Below are 19,203 nucleotides of genomic sequence, written 5' to 3'. Positions count from 1 at the left end.
CAGTGCAGAGCCGTGGGTTCACCCACAGTTGTGTTCAGGTTCTCAGTCATGAGGCCTCCACCCTTTATGAAATGGAGCCTAAGACAGTATGAGGGAAAAGACTGAACCAAAGCAGCAAGGCTCTCAAGAGTTTCCATACATACAGCACTGTGTCTGCCTCACCGTCTTGGCTGTTTTAGTTTAGAATGACTATGATGCATTACAGTGAGTTATCTTTAGTTTTATTCTCCAACTTTCACATCTTGAAAGTTTTATAATAAATACCTGATGATTCAAATATATAGCTACTTGGAGGAAGTGTTCAGAATATAACTACAACTCAGAACTGTAGAGATAGCATAGCAGTGAAGAGCTCATAATATTCCTCTAGGGATGCAAGTTCAGTTCCCAGCACCCACATCAGATGACTCACAGCTATCTATAACTCCAGCTCCAAGGGATCCAGCACCCACTTCTGAACACTGCAGGTACCATGTACACAACACACACATGCACACATGCACACTATTTAAAAATAATAAAAACAAATCTTGTTGTTGGGTTTTTTTTTAATTACCACAATTCCAACAAGACTGTGTGGAGTGCTGAGTCTGAGCAAGCAATACAGGCTCTACTGATGCCATTTGTATCCGTCACCTAGGGTAAATTAATTAATTCCTCCAGGTCACAGATCCTGTTCTCTTAGTTAGAAATTATTGTGCCTTTCAGGACAGTGTTTAAAATTTTGTTAATTATTCTTTAAGACAGGGAAGCACTACAGTGTAGCCGGTAAGAAGCAAGCCACTTGGGAATGAATCCTGGCATTGCCACTTACTAGCTTACTGACCTTGGAGACATTGTCTCACCTCCCTGTTCTCAGTTCTCTTATCTGTAAAGGAGGAATGGCACAGGTTCATATCACATAGTGGCTGTTACTTGAATTAATATTTGCAGAGTACTTAAAACTGTGCTTGGTACATGGTCCTGTTCAAGTGTTTGTAAAATAAATTGTTAGTTAAATCTCTTGGCGCCATGTAAACACTCAATAAAAGGTGGCTGCTATTTGTGTTCAATGCATAATTGATTTCATTGAAACAAAGCTGTAAAACTTTGATAGCCAACTAACCTCCTTCAGCACATTAAAAAAAAAAAAAAGTCAGTGGCCTTAAAGCTTTGTTAATGCAAATAGTAAAGGAATAAAGAAAGGGCATCACTTGCATTTGAAATTCTCTCGGATAAAACATTTCCTCTGAGCAAAACCTTAAGTGCAGTTAGTAATATAGAATTAACAGATTAATCTGACCTGCATATCACGAGTCATTTATCTTTTGCTCACAAGGAATGCTTTTTTCAGACTTGATTGATGCTGTAGCACCTTTGCCATTCTTCTACGGCTTTCCACTTACTAGAAGACTTTAAGATAAAGTTTCTGTGTATACAGTTTCTGTCTCGAACCCTAGAAATGAGGAAGGATAGAGATGAAAAGGGACTTGTTGACCTTCTTCCATTCATTATCCCCTTGCTACTAGTATCATCTATAGGGAAATAGTCTTCATGTACAAGCATGATGACATACATTTAGCAGTCTACTTTGCAGGCTCAGTTCACCGAGCCTTGGCTGTGGAGGAGTGCTCAGGCCTTCATTCATTTTTGCCCAGCCCACCCTCTCTCCATGAAGGCTAGGCATTACCATTTCTTTGTTCCTTGGCCCTTGGACTCCCTGACTGGACACAGTTAGATGGCTCCAGGTGGTTCATTACTGGTCTCAGGGTAACATTTCATCTCAGCTTTGGCGATTACTCCTGTGCCCTCCTGCCTGACAGTGACTGATATTTGGAGGTAAATAAGGCAACTGGCTTTTTCACACTGGTAGGCAACAAAATGTGCATTGAAGATGGTGTTAGCTAATGGGTTTTCAGTATGTGCAATGAGTCAGTCTGGCTCCTGTCATTCTCCTTCCTTTCATTTGTCAACATGTGTTTCCTTGTGATTGTCTTCTTCACTCCTACTATGGTAATTACAAATGTGTACCCTTTCATCAGGCTCGATAGCCTAACACTATTGTTCATTTAAGAAAGGCTAAATTTAACCCTCAAACCATCTGCTTCTCAGCAAAAGAATTATTTTTAATTTTTAAATCATGTTGAAGTGTGTGTGTGTGTGTGTGTGTGTGTGTGTGTGTGTGTGTGTGTTTTATGGGAGGGGAACGGTATGTGTGCAAGTGTGGAGGTCAAAGCACAACTTCCAAGAATCAGTTCTCAGTTTCCATCACATTGATCCTAGGAATTGAATATAGTTCATAAGGCTTGGTTGGCCTCAGACATCTTTACCCGCAGAGCCATCTCATCAGCCCAAGATTTTTTGTAAACTTATAAATTAGACATTATAACAAACTGTTAAAGGTTAATGGACTGAGTTGTGGTTCATAGAAATTACTTACTTTTTCTTGGCTTAAAATAAAGATGTGGTTTGCTTGTTTGTTTGTTTTCCCCTCTTTAGAAAATGACTTAGATTACTAAACAGTTTCTTCTTAATTAAAAAACTTAAAGTTTTTAGTAATTATTATTTTGCAACAGTAAATACTGACCAACAGTTAATCAACTTGTGCTATTGTCTGTTTCTTGATGCTCAAATTCATGGCATTACTTCAGAGCTGGTTAAAGGGACAGAATTCAATGTTGAATTCAAATCTGCATTGTAGCAATTTCCAGCTACATTTTGTTGTTTGATCTATTTCATTGTTTTACTCCAACAAACAATGGAAATATTTCCTGTGCTTGGTGTTCCCATCAGGAGGCAGTAATCAAAAACAACTTCTTACTCTTTGACTTTTTTGTACCTAAAAAAGTCGCCCTTTTCTAATGATGCATGGGCACTAGTGAATCATGTTATTTATAGTGACAGCAATGTGGTTTTTGTTGTCAGGAAGATAAAGGTCAGTCATCTTTCAAAACACAGAGCAGAAAACACTAATCATTCTAATATATGTGATACTTGTGGTTTGTAACTGGGTAGATTAGAGATGGTTATATGACTCAGCTTCTGAGGCCTAGTTGATTCCCATGAGTATCAGTAGATGATCTTTGCTTAAAGATTCTAGCCCAAATCCTATCTTTTATAAATATCCAAGTCATACATAAGCCAAATGCGTGAGTGTGGGTATATGAGGAAATCTTGAAGCTATTGTGAGAGTAAAGGTTAAGAGAATTTGTTTTAGTATCACATGGAGGGAAATAGGCATCATCTTGACATAATAAGGACAGAGTTATCTGCACAGCCCATCATACACTCTTAAAATGAATATATCCTAAAATGAATGTGGGTGTACATTAAGATACAATTCTACAAATATCCTAACTGCTCTTGTTCAGATGGTAAGGTGCTGTGATTAAACACCTGATAGGTCAGCTTCATCTGACACAGAAAAGAATTTAAAATTCTTCTCTATTTAATGGTAGGGCTTGATCTTGGGTTTGGGGCAGCCTTACTTCTGATTTTAAGTTATATTAAATTCTTCCTAGTGGCATACTTGGTACCTTGATGGAACAGTTTAAACAAGGGTACATGACCTGTATTTAAGTACAGTTTTACTCCTTTTTGAATACTGAAACTCATCAGTGAATAGATCTGGAGTCTAATATAGGTTTCTAAATACTGTTACCCAACAAAAAGGACCATAGCACCTTGGAGAAGTAGTGGTGTTAAGGGCAGGGCAAAGAATATACAAGATGAGCTTGGGTAATCTTTTGCGTTCGAAGGTACAGAAGCATGTAAAACTAAATTTAAAAAAATATTAAATGAAGCAAGTTGAAAAGACAGAGGATTAGCCAAACATTTGAACATCAGAATAAGTAACAGCAGTATTCTGTTGTAGCTCAGAGTCAAATATTTACAACGGTGAATGATACAGCAGTATAATAAATAGACATCTCTTTCATACAGACGAATTGTAATCAATGAGGTGATAGATTTATTAGTGAGATTTGGCCACTCTACAATACAACCATATCAGAATATCACATTGTAGTCTATAACTATGCATTATTTTATATTTGGCACTTAAAAATTGAGATTAGGGGCCAGCAAGATGGCTTATTGTGGGCACTAGGGCTTGCTGACAAGCCTGACGACTAGAGTTGGATCCTTGGAGTCCACACGGTGGAAGGAAAGAACTGGTCTCAGTAAGTTCTCTTCTGGCGTCCACGTGTGTGCCGTGGCATGCACATGTCTCCACGCACAGATAATAAACAAATACCCTTAAATGAATGTTTTAAAAATGGAAATGAGGCTATGCTACAAAGGAAACATCTTACCCATTTAATTTTCTCATCTGACATGGTCTAAAATCTAAAAAAGAGTGCCCAAGTGATTGTTTCCCTAATAGTTGCCAAAGCCGATGACGATGGGCATCTGTAAGTGTTCTGCTTCTGCGTTGTTGTTTGTCTCTGCTCTGCCTTCTTCTGTGGATAACAATACACATGGACAGCATTTGTGTGTGCAGTAAAGAGACAAGTGAAGTGCTTAGTATGATAGAATGGGATATAGTAGGCTCTTTGTATCTGTGGATTCCACATCCTGGGATTTAACCAATCATGAATGGAAAAAAACTCTGAGTAAAATGTCACATTATTGCTCGTGGGTAGGCTTTACCTACAATTTTAAGTTATATTAAACCTATGTAGATAGGCCTAGGAAAGTTGAATCTCTACTAAACTTGTACGAAGGTTTTTTTTTTCCTTCACCGTTTACCCTAAGCAATTAAATATAGGAACTATTTTGATTGCCTCTATACTATATTAAATATCATACACAATCCAGCGATGATTTAGAGGGTGTGGGAGGAAGTGTGGGGGTTGTATGCAAGTACTGGCCATTTTATATAAGGGGTCTGAACATCCAGATGTTAGTACCCACTGTGGGTCCTGTAACCAGTCCTCCAGAGATACTGAAGGGCAACTTTATAGTCCATTCTGTCTTAGTAAATGGTAATCAGAAATCTTGAATTTCCCTATTTCATGTACTTGCTCACCCTTAATTCATTCACTGTGTGCTGTTTATAGAAAGCTATAGGCTGTGAATGAAGAAAATGATCCTTCTTTCTGTGAAGAAATATAAATGCCTTTTTAAAATGCCTTTTCATTGCCAATTCTTTAACACAGATTATTGTGTCCGGGAAGGATGTAAAGGTGTAATTAAACCTGGTTTCTGTTCCATGTATGCGGTGCAGTAGCGGGTTGCATCACCTCTCACAAGTGCTTAACTTTCTCCTGAAATAAGTCTTTCACATTGCATTACTAGGAAGACTTTTCAAAGAGCTTAGTTTACCAAGTAACATGTAACAAAGCACCTTTCAAAGACATAAAGACATGAACTGTACCTGTAGCTCTCCTTGCATGAATGAGGCCCTCACTACCATTTACTGAGTACACACTGTTTCAGTGGCATTATGCATTTCTCTACTTAAATCTTAACACACCCATCATGTTATCAAAAATACAATTTTGGAAGTGCTCCGCCAAAGGTTCTTGAATGTAGGCAGGTATGGTTCTGTGATAATGTGGTAAGCCTGGCTGCCGTTCGTTCAGTGTGGCTTTGATTGTTCCACAGAATCAGATAACTAGACAACATAAATGTCCATTTAGTATCACCTTTTTGTGACTGAACAGGTGCTTTCTCTGCCTAGATCTGTAAAGATTAGATTAGACTGGACCACCCAGACAGTGATTCTTCCCCAGTTCTTTCTGTCTTGCTAAGAAGTGGACCTGTGAGCAACCTCGAGGCCACATAGCAGGCTGTCTTCCCAACAGGCCTGTGCTGTCTCTTCTGTGAGTTCATTTCACCAGGGTGTGGGGAAGTTACCGGTGAAACACTCTGTCTGGCTCCTTGTTAAGACACTGAAACCTTTATCTTGCTACTTAGAGAGTATCTTCAGTTTACATATACTGAAAAACTCATCTGGCCATTGTTGTTTAAAATGCACATGTTACTGTGCCTGCCTCAGGCCCTCCACCATCTTTCCCAGAGTTTGGATACATCTATACATAGGAAAACAACCTTTTACTCTTCAAAGTATATTTAAGCATCTTTTTGTTGTTGTTTTATTTTTGTTTTCCAAGACAGGGTTTCTCTGTGTAGCCTTGGCTGCCCTGGACTTGCTTTGTAGACCAGGCTAGCCTCCAACTCACAGAGATTCATCCACCTGCCTCTGCCTCCCTGAGTGCTGGGATTAAAGGCATGCGCCACTGTGCCTGGCTAGATTAAGCATCTTATTCTTAATTCATATTCTTAATTCATATTCATAGTTTTTCTAGAAGATTAGAAACATACATCTTTATGTGTGAGTTATAAGGTGACAGGAATAGCTAGTCATTGAGGTCCAATAAAGAAGACAAAGATTTCTGGTCATTTTGGAAAGTAGAATATAGGCTGAGGTGGTGTTATATTGTAAAGATGGATGTGGTTGACATCTCTGTCTTCATTTGTCCACATATGGCCCAGCAGGCATGGACTGAATCTGAGGCTTTTTCCCAGATGTCCCATCTTTTCTCTTCTGAACCTTGTGCTCCTACTGGTTTTTCTGCTTCTTCTGTAGTTAGTTCCTTGTGACCTTTATCTCTTGAAGGCAATAGTGATAGTAATGGTTTCTCGGAAGCAGCACTGACATTTCACATCTGTACTCTGGGCATTTTGTGTCTTCTTTTTTTTTTTTTTAAGATTTAATATTTATTTATTTATTAATTATTCATACAGTGTTCTGCCTGCATGTGTGCCTGCAGGTCAGAAGAGGGCACCAGATCTCATTATAGATGGTTGTAAGCCACCATGTGGTTGCTGGGAATTGAACTCAGGAACTTTGGTAGAACAGCCAATGCTCTTAACCTCTGAGCCATCTCTCCAGCCCCATTTTGTGTCTTTAATCTCATTGAACCTCACTACATCCTTTCTTGGCAAGTAGATTATTCTCACTAGTATAGATTTGGAAACCTAAGCTTCAGAGAATTAAAATACATCTCCTATAACACTAGAGTTAGAAAAGACAAAACTGTAAGTCAGTTCTAGTTTTCCCAAACTTTGTAGTTAGCATATGCTTCCATGAAGCAGCTGTGACATGGGTTACAATCGTTGCTGTGCCTGAGGCCTGCTTGTTCCTATGTTGGCAGGCTGAGAGAATATTTTCCCCAGGGTGCTAATGTGTGTTGTCTCAAGGCACAAACAAAGCAGTAGTTTACATTAGGACATCGGCCCCTCCTAACAGCTGCTGACTGGGCATACTTGTTATTGCAGCTTTACAGGCGGGGGAACCAAGATTCACAGGAGCTGACCCTGGTCCCAAAGCCAGTCTGTCTAGCAGTGGAGACTGGGGCCACTTCTCTTTGAGTCTTTGCTTAAGCTCCCGTGCAATGTATGCGCTAGTAGAGAGCCAGATCCTCTTAGTTTCAAGACTCAAAGCACAAGAAAGTATGGGACATACTTAAATAACAGTAGGAATTTGTTTTTGAGTGTTATCAAAAAGGCAAACAGACATCTATGACAAAGGACACAGAAAGCTTTTATGCATGTACACATGGAAGTCATTGAGTACAGTGTTCGCAGAGTGCATTCTATATCAAAACTAAATATTTTTGTCTGAGTTTTTAAGGGAAAAGGCTTACAGTTGTTTTGAAGTATAATGCCACTTCATTCCATAAATGAGTATGTAAGTGACAGTGGTGATGGGTGACATGTAGCCAGGCCATATGCTATCATTTATTAATGAGATAATCAGATGGATATCTGCCTATAGTATGATCTATGAATCAACATTTAAAGAGTTATTTCTTACGAAATTCTCATTTGTCTCAAAAACTGGTATATGTTGCTACTTAGTTGGGTTTTACTTACTTGCCTCTCCTAGAATATATAGAATAAAAAGTCAGTTAATAATCATCAAGCTACTTACATTCGTGGTTGTTCACACAAATAGGTATTTCAGAAAAAAAAAAAAAGCATGGTTTAGGAACTGGATGTCATGGCTCATTTCTATAGGTAAGTGCAACACTTGGGAGGACAAGGCAGGTAAAGATGAGTTCAAAGGAAGCCCTGACCACACAATAAGATCCTGCACCAGATCAACAACAAAGACCATTGTATGAAGTCAGTTTTCCAATCACTTACATGTTCTGTTTGAGAAGAAAACTCAGTTCACATACACACTTATTCAACAATGTTCATTATTTACTCTTAGCCTATCATTGTGATAACTAGTAGGGAAAATACCACAAGATGAATATCACCCTCCTCTTTATAAATTGGATCATAGTGGTCCCACATTATAAAATTTATTACTGCGAAATGTAGTGTAGTTTGAGAGCAGAGATGAAAGTAACATTTATTTCCATCCCAATAGATTTCGGTTTTGGAAATTTCTTTAAGGCTGGTGAACTGCTGGCAACGTGGTGTGGCAGCCCCCCTTACGCAGCCCCGGAGGTCTTTGAAGGGCAGCAGTATGAAGGACCACAGCTGGACATATGGGTACTGCCTCGCTTTGATATGCTAAGTGTATCTGTCATGATCATTGGTACTCTGGCCCATCAGAAGCTCCCGGTACTCGGCACATAAGTAACATTTCATATTCTCCCCACTGAATGGACTGCAGTAAATCAGAGCACCTGGAAATGGATCCTAGGAAAGATTTTCTAGAGATAGGTATTACCATCCTAAAACAGCAATGATTTGAAGTGACATTCTAAGCAAAATGATCAAAGTCAGACCATTTGGTATTTATTATGCTTATTCTTGGGAGGTTAAGACTTTCAGTTTTTGAGAAAATAACAGTTTGGGCCAGGAATCCATCATTCCGTGTGATTTAAGAGCCATGGCAGTGTTTGGTAAATCAGTGTTTGAAGTACTTTCTGAAATGACTGCATCATTTTCTTCCCTAGAGCATGGGAGTTGTTCTTTATGTCCTTGTCTGTGGAGCTCTGCCTTTTGATGGACCAACTCTCCCTATTTTGAGGCAGAGGGTTTTGGAAGGAAGATTCCGGATACCATATTTCATGTCAGAAGGTAACAAGCTGTTCATCATATTAGCTGTGCATTACAAAATTTGTGCTGCATGAAAGTCCTAGCCAAAGTTTTCCTGCTGAGAGTTTGGTACCAGATAAAATGACTGAGTCATTTTAAAAGCCATGGAGCTCTGCAACACCACCCATATAGAGGAGACAAGTTCCAGCCTTCCTCCTGTAACTGAGAACAGAATCTACCCAGATTAAGAGCAGCAAGTCTTCCCATTCAGCTTGAGTCTATAAATGTCCTGGTTTATTTTAGACTTACAGAAACAGTGCATAGATACAGGCTTACAACCATTTTACTCTGTGTATGAAATAGATTTTCAAAATAAAAAGTTTTTAAATTCAAGTCAACTGGCAGAACTCTGGCGAATTAAATTGAAATGTCGCGGTCCCTACCTGTCTTATTTTGGACTGTCATATGGACAGCAGTTTGCTTTACTCTTTAGTTGTATGTTTAGTTTTCTTGGGAGAGCAAGGTCATGTAGGCTCTGGAGACTACCTGGATGGAATCCTGAGTTCACCACTCACTAGCCATGCAGTTTTGGCTCATCTGTAAAGTGGAGTTAACAATAGTTCCTACTCTAGAGCTGCTGTAAGGATGATTAAATTACTCTGCACAAAGCACTTGTCATAGTGCTTAGTGTGAGTGGCAGGAGGCCGAGTTGGAGGAGGGTAGTGAAGAGCTTGATGTCACTCATGTCTGCAGCTGCAGTGTACTTAGTGTAATCAGAAGCAGATCTGCATACATGATCCTTGGCAGCACTGATGAGGAAAGCAGCAGCTTACTGGAAAGAGCATGCCGCTCACCGGCCTGGCTTTACTGAGCATGCCTCCATATGACTGCAGATCAGTTCATTATACTTGTTCTGGGAATGAAGCTTAGAATTTTATTTTCCTTAATGGAAATCTAAGTCTGTGACTAGATAGTTTGAGAAATGCACTAGAAAGACTCTTTTAACACACAGATAGACTTATACTCACCTGTGTTTCTTAAGTATTTGTTCTGTATCTAAACTTGACCAAAGTGTCATTCATTAATTCATTTGCTCCTTTGTTCTTCTGCTCTCTAGAGAAGGATACAAAAATTATTGTGCAAAATCACATGGTCCATGCATGTCTGAAGGTGATCTATGTGACTCTTTTAACACTGTGTTTTCCATAGATTGTGAACACCTTATTAGAAGGATGTTGGTCCTAGATCCTTCCAAACGGCTAAGTATAGCTCAAATCAAGGAGCACAAGTGGATGCTCATAGAAGTTCCCATTCAGAGGCCTATTCTCTATCCACAAGAACAGGAAAATGAGCCATCCATTGGGGAGTTTAATGAGCAGGTTCTGCGACTGATGCACAGCCTTGGGATTGATCAGCAGAAGACTATTGAGGTAAACTGATGGAGATGTCTGCAGGTATTTAGGGTTCTTCTGCATTCGTTATTTGAAGCTTCATGATCACACCTACCGCCCTAGGCTTTTAGCATATATATCCTCAATGCCTGTGTGTACTGCTCAGGGTTCCCTGATGATTACATCAGGCTTTTTATAGTTGCTGTTAGTCAACCTCTAAATCCCTCCCTTTGCCCTGTCTGCTCAAAAGTCCAAGAGGAGAATTTCAGAGGGCTGGAGCATGAAAACACAAGGTTGGGTGTAGCGGTGCGCACCTTCAACCCCAGCACTCAGGGCCACGCAGATCCCTGAGGACTACAAAGCTGTGTATATGGGGCAAGACTAAGGGCTGAGCCAAGAGTCAAAAGGAAGGCACCAGATTAAAGAAAGCCAGTGGTGTTCAGGAGAACCAGAGAAACTAAGCAGGCAGAGTAGTTGTGATTTGGGACATATTAATGGTCATAGAGCTAAGAAAGCTATAGAGCTGGAAATTTCCTTTTGACTTTTTTCTTTTTTCCTTTCCTCCTTCCTTAAGACTTTTAGAAATTATTTATTTTTATTTTATGTACATGGATGTTTTGCCTGAATGTGTGAGGGAGTTGGATTCCCTGGAGCACAGAGTTACAAACAGTTATGAGCTGCTATGTGGGTGCTGGGAATTGAACCTGGGTCCTCTAGAATAGAAGCCAATGCTCTTAACTACTGCAGCCATCTCTGCAGCCCCATTGGCTTTTTTTTTTTTCTATCTAGTAGTTAGCTTATAGACAGCACATCAGCCACACCAAAGCAGAACAGTGACTTTAAAGAGTCTGTTTCTTGTCACCTGTTATAGCCATGAGCAAAACCAAACTTGCTGTCTCACATTATTCATTGGGTACTCAGTGATGTTTTCCCATGCTTATCCATGGAGTAGATCATGGATGGCAGCTTCTGTGGGTTCCCTCTGGCCTGAGGTTTTATTTTCCCTGAGAGTTTCATGGATCCATGTTGCCCAATACATCACCCAGTAGATGGTCAGGTGGGAACAGAAGCCAAAAGAGAAGTTGTTTCTCTGTTACATTGGCATCCTGGGAAATCTGGCGAACTAATGATGTGAAAAATTTGGGAAGCAAGTTTATTTTCAAGGTTTCCAAAGGGTTGGACTGCAAAAACAAGGGGAAAATATTACCTAAGAACGCAGACACAGTGTCTCTCCATCTACCATCCAGATGTCATTCTCCAGCCCAAAAAAATCACCAGAAAGCTCCCCACAGGCTTTGTTCAGTCGCCAGAGCATTCAGTGATTTGAACTTTGGCTGAAGCAGTGGAGTTAGAACTTTTCGGCCCAGGGAGTTGATCAACTTACACCTACTTACCACTGAAGATGGGATCACTTCATAGCACTGGCAAAGTCTACATAAGGCAGTGGTGGCATTTTCTCTTAATGCAGAAAAATAAACAGATCCCTGGTAAAGGAATAGGACCAGTTATTTAAAGATGTTACCCTTGATTGAGTAATACTAGAGACCTAAAGTGTGTACCTTCCTGTCTGAATTCTAGAAGGGGTTTTGTTGTGAGGTATACTTTGCTACTGTACTTCTTTTAAATTTGGTTTCTTCAAGACAGGGTTTCACTGTATAACTTCCTTGGCTGTCCTACAACTTGCTTTGTAGACCCCGCTGACCTCAAACTCACAGAGCTCAGCCTGCCTCCGCCTCCTGAATGCTGGGGTTAAAGGCGTGTGCCACCATGCCTGGCCTGCTACTATCTATTTTTTAAGTACCTTAGTATCTGAAATTGTGTGAATGAAAATACACATCTAAAATTTTAAGGCAGAATTACTGTGGGAATGTATGTGAGTGGCTTTCAGAGGCTCATTTGGTCCTGTGCTGTTGGGCTGAGCATCATGGCAGCAGGAGCGTGTGCCTGAGACTGTCCTTCACTTCTAGAAGACAGAGACAGAGAGAGAAGGTTGTGTGATTGCTGTTTTCAGGACACATGATCTACCTCTTTTAAAGAGGTGTAGATCCCTTAGTTGTTTTTTTACAGTTCTTTGCCTTCGGCACCTGTTTTCTCTTTCAGTCTTTGCAAAACAAGAGCTATAATCACTTTGCTGCCATTTATTTCTTGTTGGTGGAACGTCTGAAATCACATAGGAGCAGTTTTCCTGTGGAGCAGAGACTTGATGGCCGCCAGCGCCGGCCTAGCACCATTGCTGAACAAACAGTTGCCAAGGTAACAGCCTATGTAGCCACTAGCCTCATTTGTCTGTGTGCCTTTTTATGTTGGACACATTTTTCATCACTTGGTACAAAAAGTCAGGATCTCATCCTCTATAGTTTTTTTTCTGGAAAGTTTCTGCCACTATCATTCACTAGAGTCTCAAAACTTTCAACACCTTCCTTCTTTTAAGAATTAACTTTATTTTCAGTTCTTTTCTTTAAGAGATATTTTATCATTTAATCATTTGCTAATATTGAGGATTAATGTAATTAGCCTGTACTTTCAGTTCATTTAACAGAATGTTGTTACAGATTGATCACATGCAAGCTGCTGTTATTAGGCATTCTAAGAGTTTGAATGCACGGAACACCATCATGGGTCTCAGAGCTGTATGATAGAAGCAAAATAAGATACAACCAGAATCATTCTTCACAACAGGAGGATGAGTCCTGTTGAAGAGCAGAGGGCAAGGGAGAGAGGTTCATCTGAATAGGGAGTGCTTCATGGGAGAGATAGCACTTGAAACAGGACTTCATGAAGGTGTGAGACTTTGATAGGGACATACAGTACTGAAGACATTATGACCAGAAGGACATGCACACAGATGAACAAAAGTGTTCACATGGACCATTATAGGCCTTGTTTCTCTTCATTCAGTCCATTTGAACTGAAGTCTAAGGAAATAAAAATTTGGAGTGGTAAGTGGAAGCCATATTGTGAAGAGCTCTAAATGCCAAGGATGACTTATAATTGAGGAAGTGATAATGAGCTTCTAAAGACCATAAGGTAGTTAGTCTGGGAGCACTGGAAAGGATGCTTAGTTAGGAAAGATCAGGGGGTTTGTTTCCTTTTTGTTTGTTTGTTGTTTGTTTTGAGACAGGATCTCACTGGCCGGCCTCAAACTCACACAATCCACTTGCCTGTGCTTCCCAAGTACTGGGATTAAGGGCATGTGCCACCATGCTCAGGGGGGAAGAACAGAAACTTTTGAAAAATACTTAGGAGATTCTTACACTAACTGAGATGCAGAATGCTGAAGACTTAATGTGATAGAAACAGGGAGGAAGGGCCAAGAAAGGCAGAAAAGTTTACCTTGTGTAAACCTAGCTCTGACTTGGGAGGTGCAGCTCCACTCCGTGTTAAAAGCAGGACACCAGAGCAGATCCCAGGCTCTGTGCCTCGTTGTGAAGTGGGTGTGACACTAAGTGCTGCGACACGGTGAGTTGATCCCTGAGAATCACGTAAACAGTGCTGGCAGAGTTAGAAGCACATTTTTTTCACTGTTCTCAAAGGCCTGAGGGCACAGTGGGGATATGGCTCAGTGCCAGGAGAGGGATGTAGTCTGAGAGAGGCCTCAGACTCGTATGTGTAGAGGCTTGGAAAGGAGTGGGTTCCTCTAGTTAAGATGCCTTCAGCTTCTGTAAGTAGTGCTCCTAGTTGAATGGAATTACGGTGTGCAGAAATATGAGATGTTTTTCCTTTGGCTTCTACAGAACGTACAAAGGGAGGGGGTTGAAAATTCTTCATTTTCTAACAGGTGAATTCTATATTTTTCTCGAATATCTTAAAAATAATGTGGTAATGCAGATGTGAGGGAGTATCAACATAGCTCCGGATATTTGGATCATAGTACTTCTAAGCACTTGAGAAGCTTCAAAATTGAAAAGCACTGCTTTTGAACAAGAGGGAGAAAAGCAACTCCCAATAGTGAGCTGTGGGATGTCCTTCCTCTGTCCAAGTGTGGCCAAACAAAAGGATAGGAAGCAGGATGCCCCTAATGTGGTGACACACTTTCTCAGCTCAGCTTCTTTATTGTTAACCATTTCACACGTGAAAACGGCAAGGGGACACATCAGCAGTTGTTCCCAAGCACGTGCTCGTGTTACTGAACCAGGTATCCTTTCCTGTCTGCATGGTAAGAAGATCCCTCAGATGTCTCAGCCTGGATTTGATTTGGCTTGGGGTCTGGGTATATAATATAAATGTCTTCTTTTGCTTGTTCACTTTGTTTTCTACTGCCAAACATGCACTGGCCCAAGTCAGCATCAAACTATGTATACTGTAACTTCAAATGTGTCTAGTTCTCCTAGAAGGCTTCCCAGCTCATGGCTGTATTATAGAAAGTGTTGAAAGTGCTGTCTGGACCCTAAGAAGAAGGACCCACAGCTGAAAAAAACACTCCCTGCCCTCTGTGTTTTTGCGTTTCATGTTTAAAAGCTGATTCTTTGTTTATTTGGATGTGGATATGTTCAAAGTTTTAATTGAGCATCCTTGTTTTAAATCTTTGATTTTTTTATTGTTGTTGTTGTTGTTTAAAGAGAGAGTAGATTGTTTGTTCCCTAACATTGTATTAAAACAAAACTGAGAAAACAGCATGATCTAATACAGAGATCATAAAAAATTATAGAATCATTCAGACCTTAAGTTCCATATACAGATGAGTGATTTTGCTCAGGTCAGCATTTCTGAGATCCCATGTTCATAAATATAAAAGGAAGATGGTGCTTGCTTAATAAGATTGCTATCCTGCCAGGTGATGGTGGCACAAACCATTAATCCCAGCGCTTGGGAAGCGGGCAGATCTCTGGGTTTGAGGCTAGCCTGGTCTACATAGTGAGTTCCAGGACAGCCAGGGCTACACAGAGAAATGTCTCAAAACAAACAAACAAAAAGATTGCTACCGAGATAAAACTAGTCAACCTGTGGCGACAGCTGCATTCAGCAAAGTGCATCTCCCATCTGCAGGACAGTGTCACAGACACTGAGGCCCTTGAAGTACCCAGGAGCCAGCCCTTGCTCATGGCAGTTGCCATTTAGTGATGGAGTGTCCATTGTTATTTTGTAGACAAGGGTGAGCTGCTCACTGTAGGTAGGCAGTGAGCACTGTCATTCACTTTTATATACCATCCCAGAAACTTTGCTACTGACCAGCTTCAGGCAACTATTTGGGAAAAAGAAAGAAAACTCTCACCTTTTTCTTATAAACCCTAAATAATAGTTTTTAACAATCCTTCTACTTCAAGTTTGCATCAGCTGCAAGCAGACAAGAATGAAACAGTTGTCTCTGTTCTTAGTTGCTGACTAAAGGTTGTTCCACAATTACAGGACAAAGCTTCATCTTGATTTGCTTGGGTTGCCATAGGAAAATGCCAGGTCAGCATTTACCTTCTCAAGGGTTCTGGAGGCTCAAAGCACAAGACCCACTGCCCTTGGTATGAGTTTCTAGCACAAGCTCTCTTCTAGGCCAGTGGATGGCTACCTCCTGTTGTGTCCTCTTAGGCTCCCCCCAACCCCATGGATTATGAGGAGACCCCTGTGTCTTTTACTCATTTTAGGAGAATACCAGCCTGCTGTGTAGCAAAGGCTTGTAACTCTGGCCAGGAAGAATAACATAGTAACATTCTCCCATCAGCTTTATAATTTGAGAATCCTGTTGTGTGTTGATATCCAAAAGGACATTTCAAATTTTTCAGTATACTTAAAATATACTTTATATAGGATATATTTTACTATCATCGGATATACTGCATGAAAAAGAATAAAACAACAGCAAGTTATCAGTAGTCGGTGGATGAGAAAAGGACATTGTTTTGCCCAGTGTTGAGGATTGAATCCAGTGCTTTTGTAGGTCCTTGTTAAATACTCAACCGTGCCATATCTCAGCTTCTGAAAGACAATCACCTCGCACAGACTTGTAAAGCATATTGCTCTATTTCCTAGGAAGTGTCACATCAAAATGTTACTCCTCAATTCAAGTTCACAGTCAATTTCTGTAGTCCAAGTCAAATGTAAAGATTGTTGAGGAGACCATGTGTGACAGTGTGCCTAGAATACTAGCACTATGGAGCCTGAGGCAGGATTAACGAAGTCAGTACCAGCTCGAACTCCAGAATAAGACCTTACCTCCAAAAGAAAAGAAAAGAAAACAGAAAAGTGTCAAGAAAAATGTTATGTGCTTAATCTGACACAGCTTAGTCTTCCATAAAGAATTTTAGGGAGACAGGATGGAGATAGAACAGCCCTTGTGATCAGATATGGGCATCTCGTTTCCAGTGCAATATCTTCAGGCAAGGCTTTCCCCACTCTCAGATGGGCGGGAACAGGCTAAGAAACTAGAAATTAAACTTTTCATGTTATCCTTTGATTTGAAAAGCTGGTGATGAGGTTAGAATGTACTAAATGTACTTTACTGAGAAATGAAAGTGTTGTGGGGTACCCATAGAGATTAAGCTGACTAATTCTTAAAAAAAGAAAAAAGTGCCCAAGATATAAGGCCAAAGAAAGACGATGGGAGAAAAGCTGACCTTTGTTGTGCCCAGGAAGTGTGCAGTGCTGTTTGCAGTGTTTCTCATCCACCAACTGTTGACAAGCTTGCTGTTGTTTTAGTCTCTTTTTCATGCAGTATATCTGATGACATCAGAATATATCCTATATGAAGTCTATTTTAGGTGTACTCAAAATTTTGAAATGTTTATCAAGAACATACACCTTCCTTAAAAAATGTCAATTTAACTGAACGAGTTGCTGTACATCTCCAATCCCAGCACTTGGGAGGCTTTCTGAGTTTCAGGCTGGCCTGGACAACACAACAAGTTCCAAGGCTGCATGGAGAGAGCCTGTCTCAAAAACAAAACCAAACAACAACAAAAATTAACTTAAAATTCCAACTGGAAGCCATGAGACACTGGTTGAGACCAAAACTGCATTTGTTTCCTGTCCAGTTGTTTTGTCCTTGGGGTCATTTTAAGAGTGGGAGGAAAAGTTTACACTCCTAAGCTGAGGACTTCACAGGCGTGTGCCAGCACACTTAGCTTTTCATAGTGTTACTGTTCAGCCTTAACTTCACTATGAAATGGATGTCACACCCATTTTTACAGGTGAAGAAAAGATTCAGAGAAAGTTAGATTGCCTGATTAAAGTCATCATGCAATTAATAAGTGATAGATCCACAAATCAAAACCACGCCTTGAAAAAGAAATTAGAATTTCATACAATTTTGTCCCTTTTGTTTAAATTTAAAAGTCATCACCCCATATCCCCTGTCAGAACTGTAGCAAGGAAAATGGAGGCCGTTCCTCTTCCTGTGGGAGTCTGATATGGCAATTGTCCCCCCAGATGTCTCACAGTGTCTGTCATGTTCAAAGCACATATAAGAAATGATTATGCCAGGTTTTTGTTATTGTTGTTGTTTGGATGGTTGGTCTTTTGAGACAGGGTTTCTCTGTGTAGCCATGGCTGTCCTGGACTTGCTTTAGAGACCAGGCTGGCCTCGAACTCACAGAGATCCACCTCTGCTCCCTGAGTACTGGGATTACAAGTGTGCGCCACCGCACCCCGCTGATTCTGTCAGTTTTTAAGGGCTGTGAACAGAAGGGTCACCCAGGAGCTCCATCATTAAAATCAGTCAACACCAACTGTCAAAATGAAAGACTTTTAAATGATTTTTTTAAAAGAAAGTTGATCCTTGTTTACTTAAAGCACTTAACAAAGGAGACAGGAGAATGGAATGAACTACCCAAGGAAGCCAAGTGTGGAAGCACATGCCTGTTATCCCAGCACTTAAGAGGTACAAGCAGTAGGCCCAGAGCTCATAAGAAAGAAAACCAGAAATAGACCTGAGCTCTGTGTAGCAGGCTGGTTTCAGGAACAGAGCAATGCAGCAATGAGCATTTATCCGACTGCTCCAACAAGCTGCATTCAGACTGCATCTTCTCAGAGGAAAGGGACCTTCCTGTCACCCTGAATAACCACTTCTCTCTTCTTCCTCCTCTTATGGGGAGGGGAAGTAAGAAAAGACAATTTACTTTATGCACCTTTTATTGTACTAGCTGTGGGGCTTGTGTGTATCTGGACCTGGCTTGAGCTCCTTAAGGCTGGGCGATTTCTTTTTCATATTTTTCCAAATAGCATATGTAAAGAAAAAAAAAATAAGTTTATTGAATTGAGACAAAGACCATTCTTTGATTCCTTACAAAGGCTATCTTGTTGCCTGTGTGAAAGGTATATCATTATGAGACTGGAACAAATTCTGTCCAGTTTATGTGAGAATGTTTGACTAGTGAGACCTCATGATTCAGTGCTTACCATGCATGTGCACACACATACATACACATCTCTTCAGGAGTTCTAGCAAATAACTCTTTATCTTTAATTGCCTCAGGAAGATTCGCTTGGTTCTAGGAGCAGTGTGCATATGTATAGAAAAAGTAATAATGTTCCTACACTGTCTGTTCTTACCATATTTTCAGGCACAGACTGTGGGGCTCCCAGTGACCTTGCATTCACCGAACGTGAGACTGATGCGATCTGCCCTCCTCCCACAGGCATCCAATGTGGAGGCCTTTTCATTTCCAACCTCCAGCTGTCAAGCAGAAGCTGCTTTTATGGAAGAAGAGTGTGTTGACACTCCAAAGGTAAGGGTGGTGTGTTTGAGACACAGTGGAGAGTGGCTGGAGACTTAGTTGTAGCATGGTTTTGCTTTGATGAAGAACTTCATCAAAATGTTCAGAGATCAGCTCTCATCATTTCAGTAACAACTCCAGGCCACATAAGCCCCTCTACTTTTTCCTTCCTTAACCAGATCCTGTTT

General features: G+C 40.5%; 1 protein-coding gene across 3 annotated transcripts in view; it reads left to right on the top strand.

The window, feature by feature from the left end:
- Positions 1–19,203, top strand: part of Sik2 (salt inducible kinase 2) — a 105,994-nt gene that overhangs the window by 69,986 nt on the left and 16,805 nt on the right. For 2 of the 3 annotated variants that reach the window (XM_021656598.2, XM_021656599.2), the window contains exons 5-9: positions 8,366–8,490; positions 8,901–9,024; positions 10,192–10,412; positions 12,474–12,626; positions 18,863–19,027. In XM_021656598.2, the coding sequence (XP_021512273.1) occupies positions 8,366–8,490; positions 8,901–9,024; positions 10,192–10,412; positions 12,474–12,626; positions 18,863–19,027 (788 nt within the window). The remainder of the gene's footprint in view (positions 1–8,365; positions 8,491–8,900; positions 9,025–10,191; positions 10,413–12,473; positions 12,627–18,862; positions 19,028–19,203) is intronic. The other variant, XM_060373729.1, reaches the window with a different exon arrangement.

Source organism: Meriones unguiculatus, chromosome 1, assembly GCF_030254825.1.
Source record: "Meriones unguiculatus strain TT.TT164.6M chromosome 1, Bangor_MerUng_6.1, whole genome shotgun sequence".
Lineage (NCBI taxonomy): Eukaryota > Metazoa > Chordata > Mammalia > Rodentia > Muridae > Meriones > Meriones unguiculatus.
This window is presented reverse-complemented; position numbering and strand designations above follow the sequence as displayed.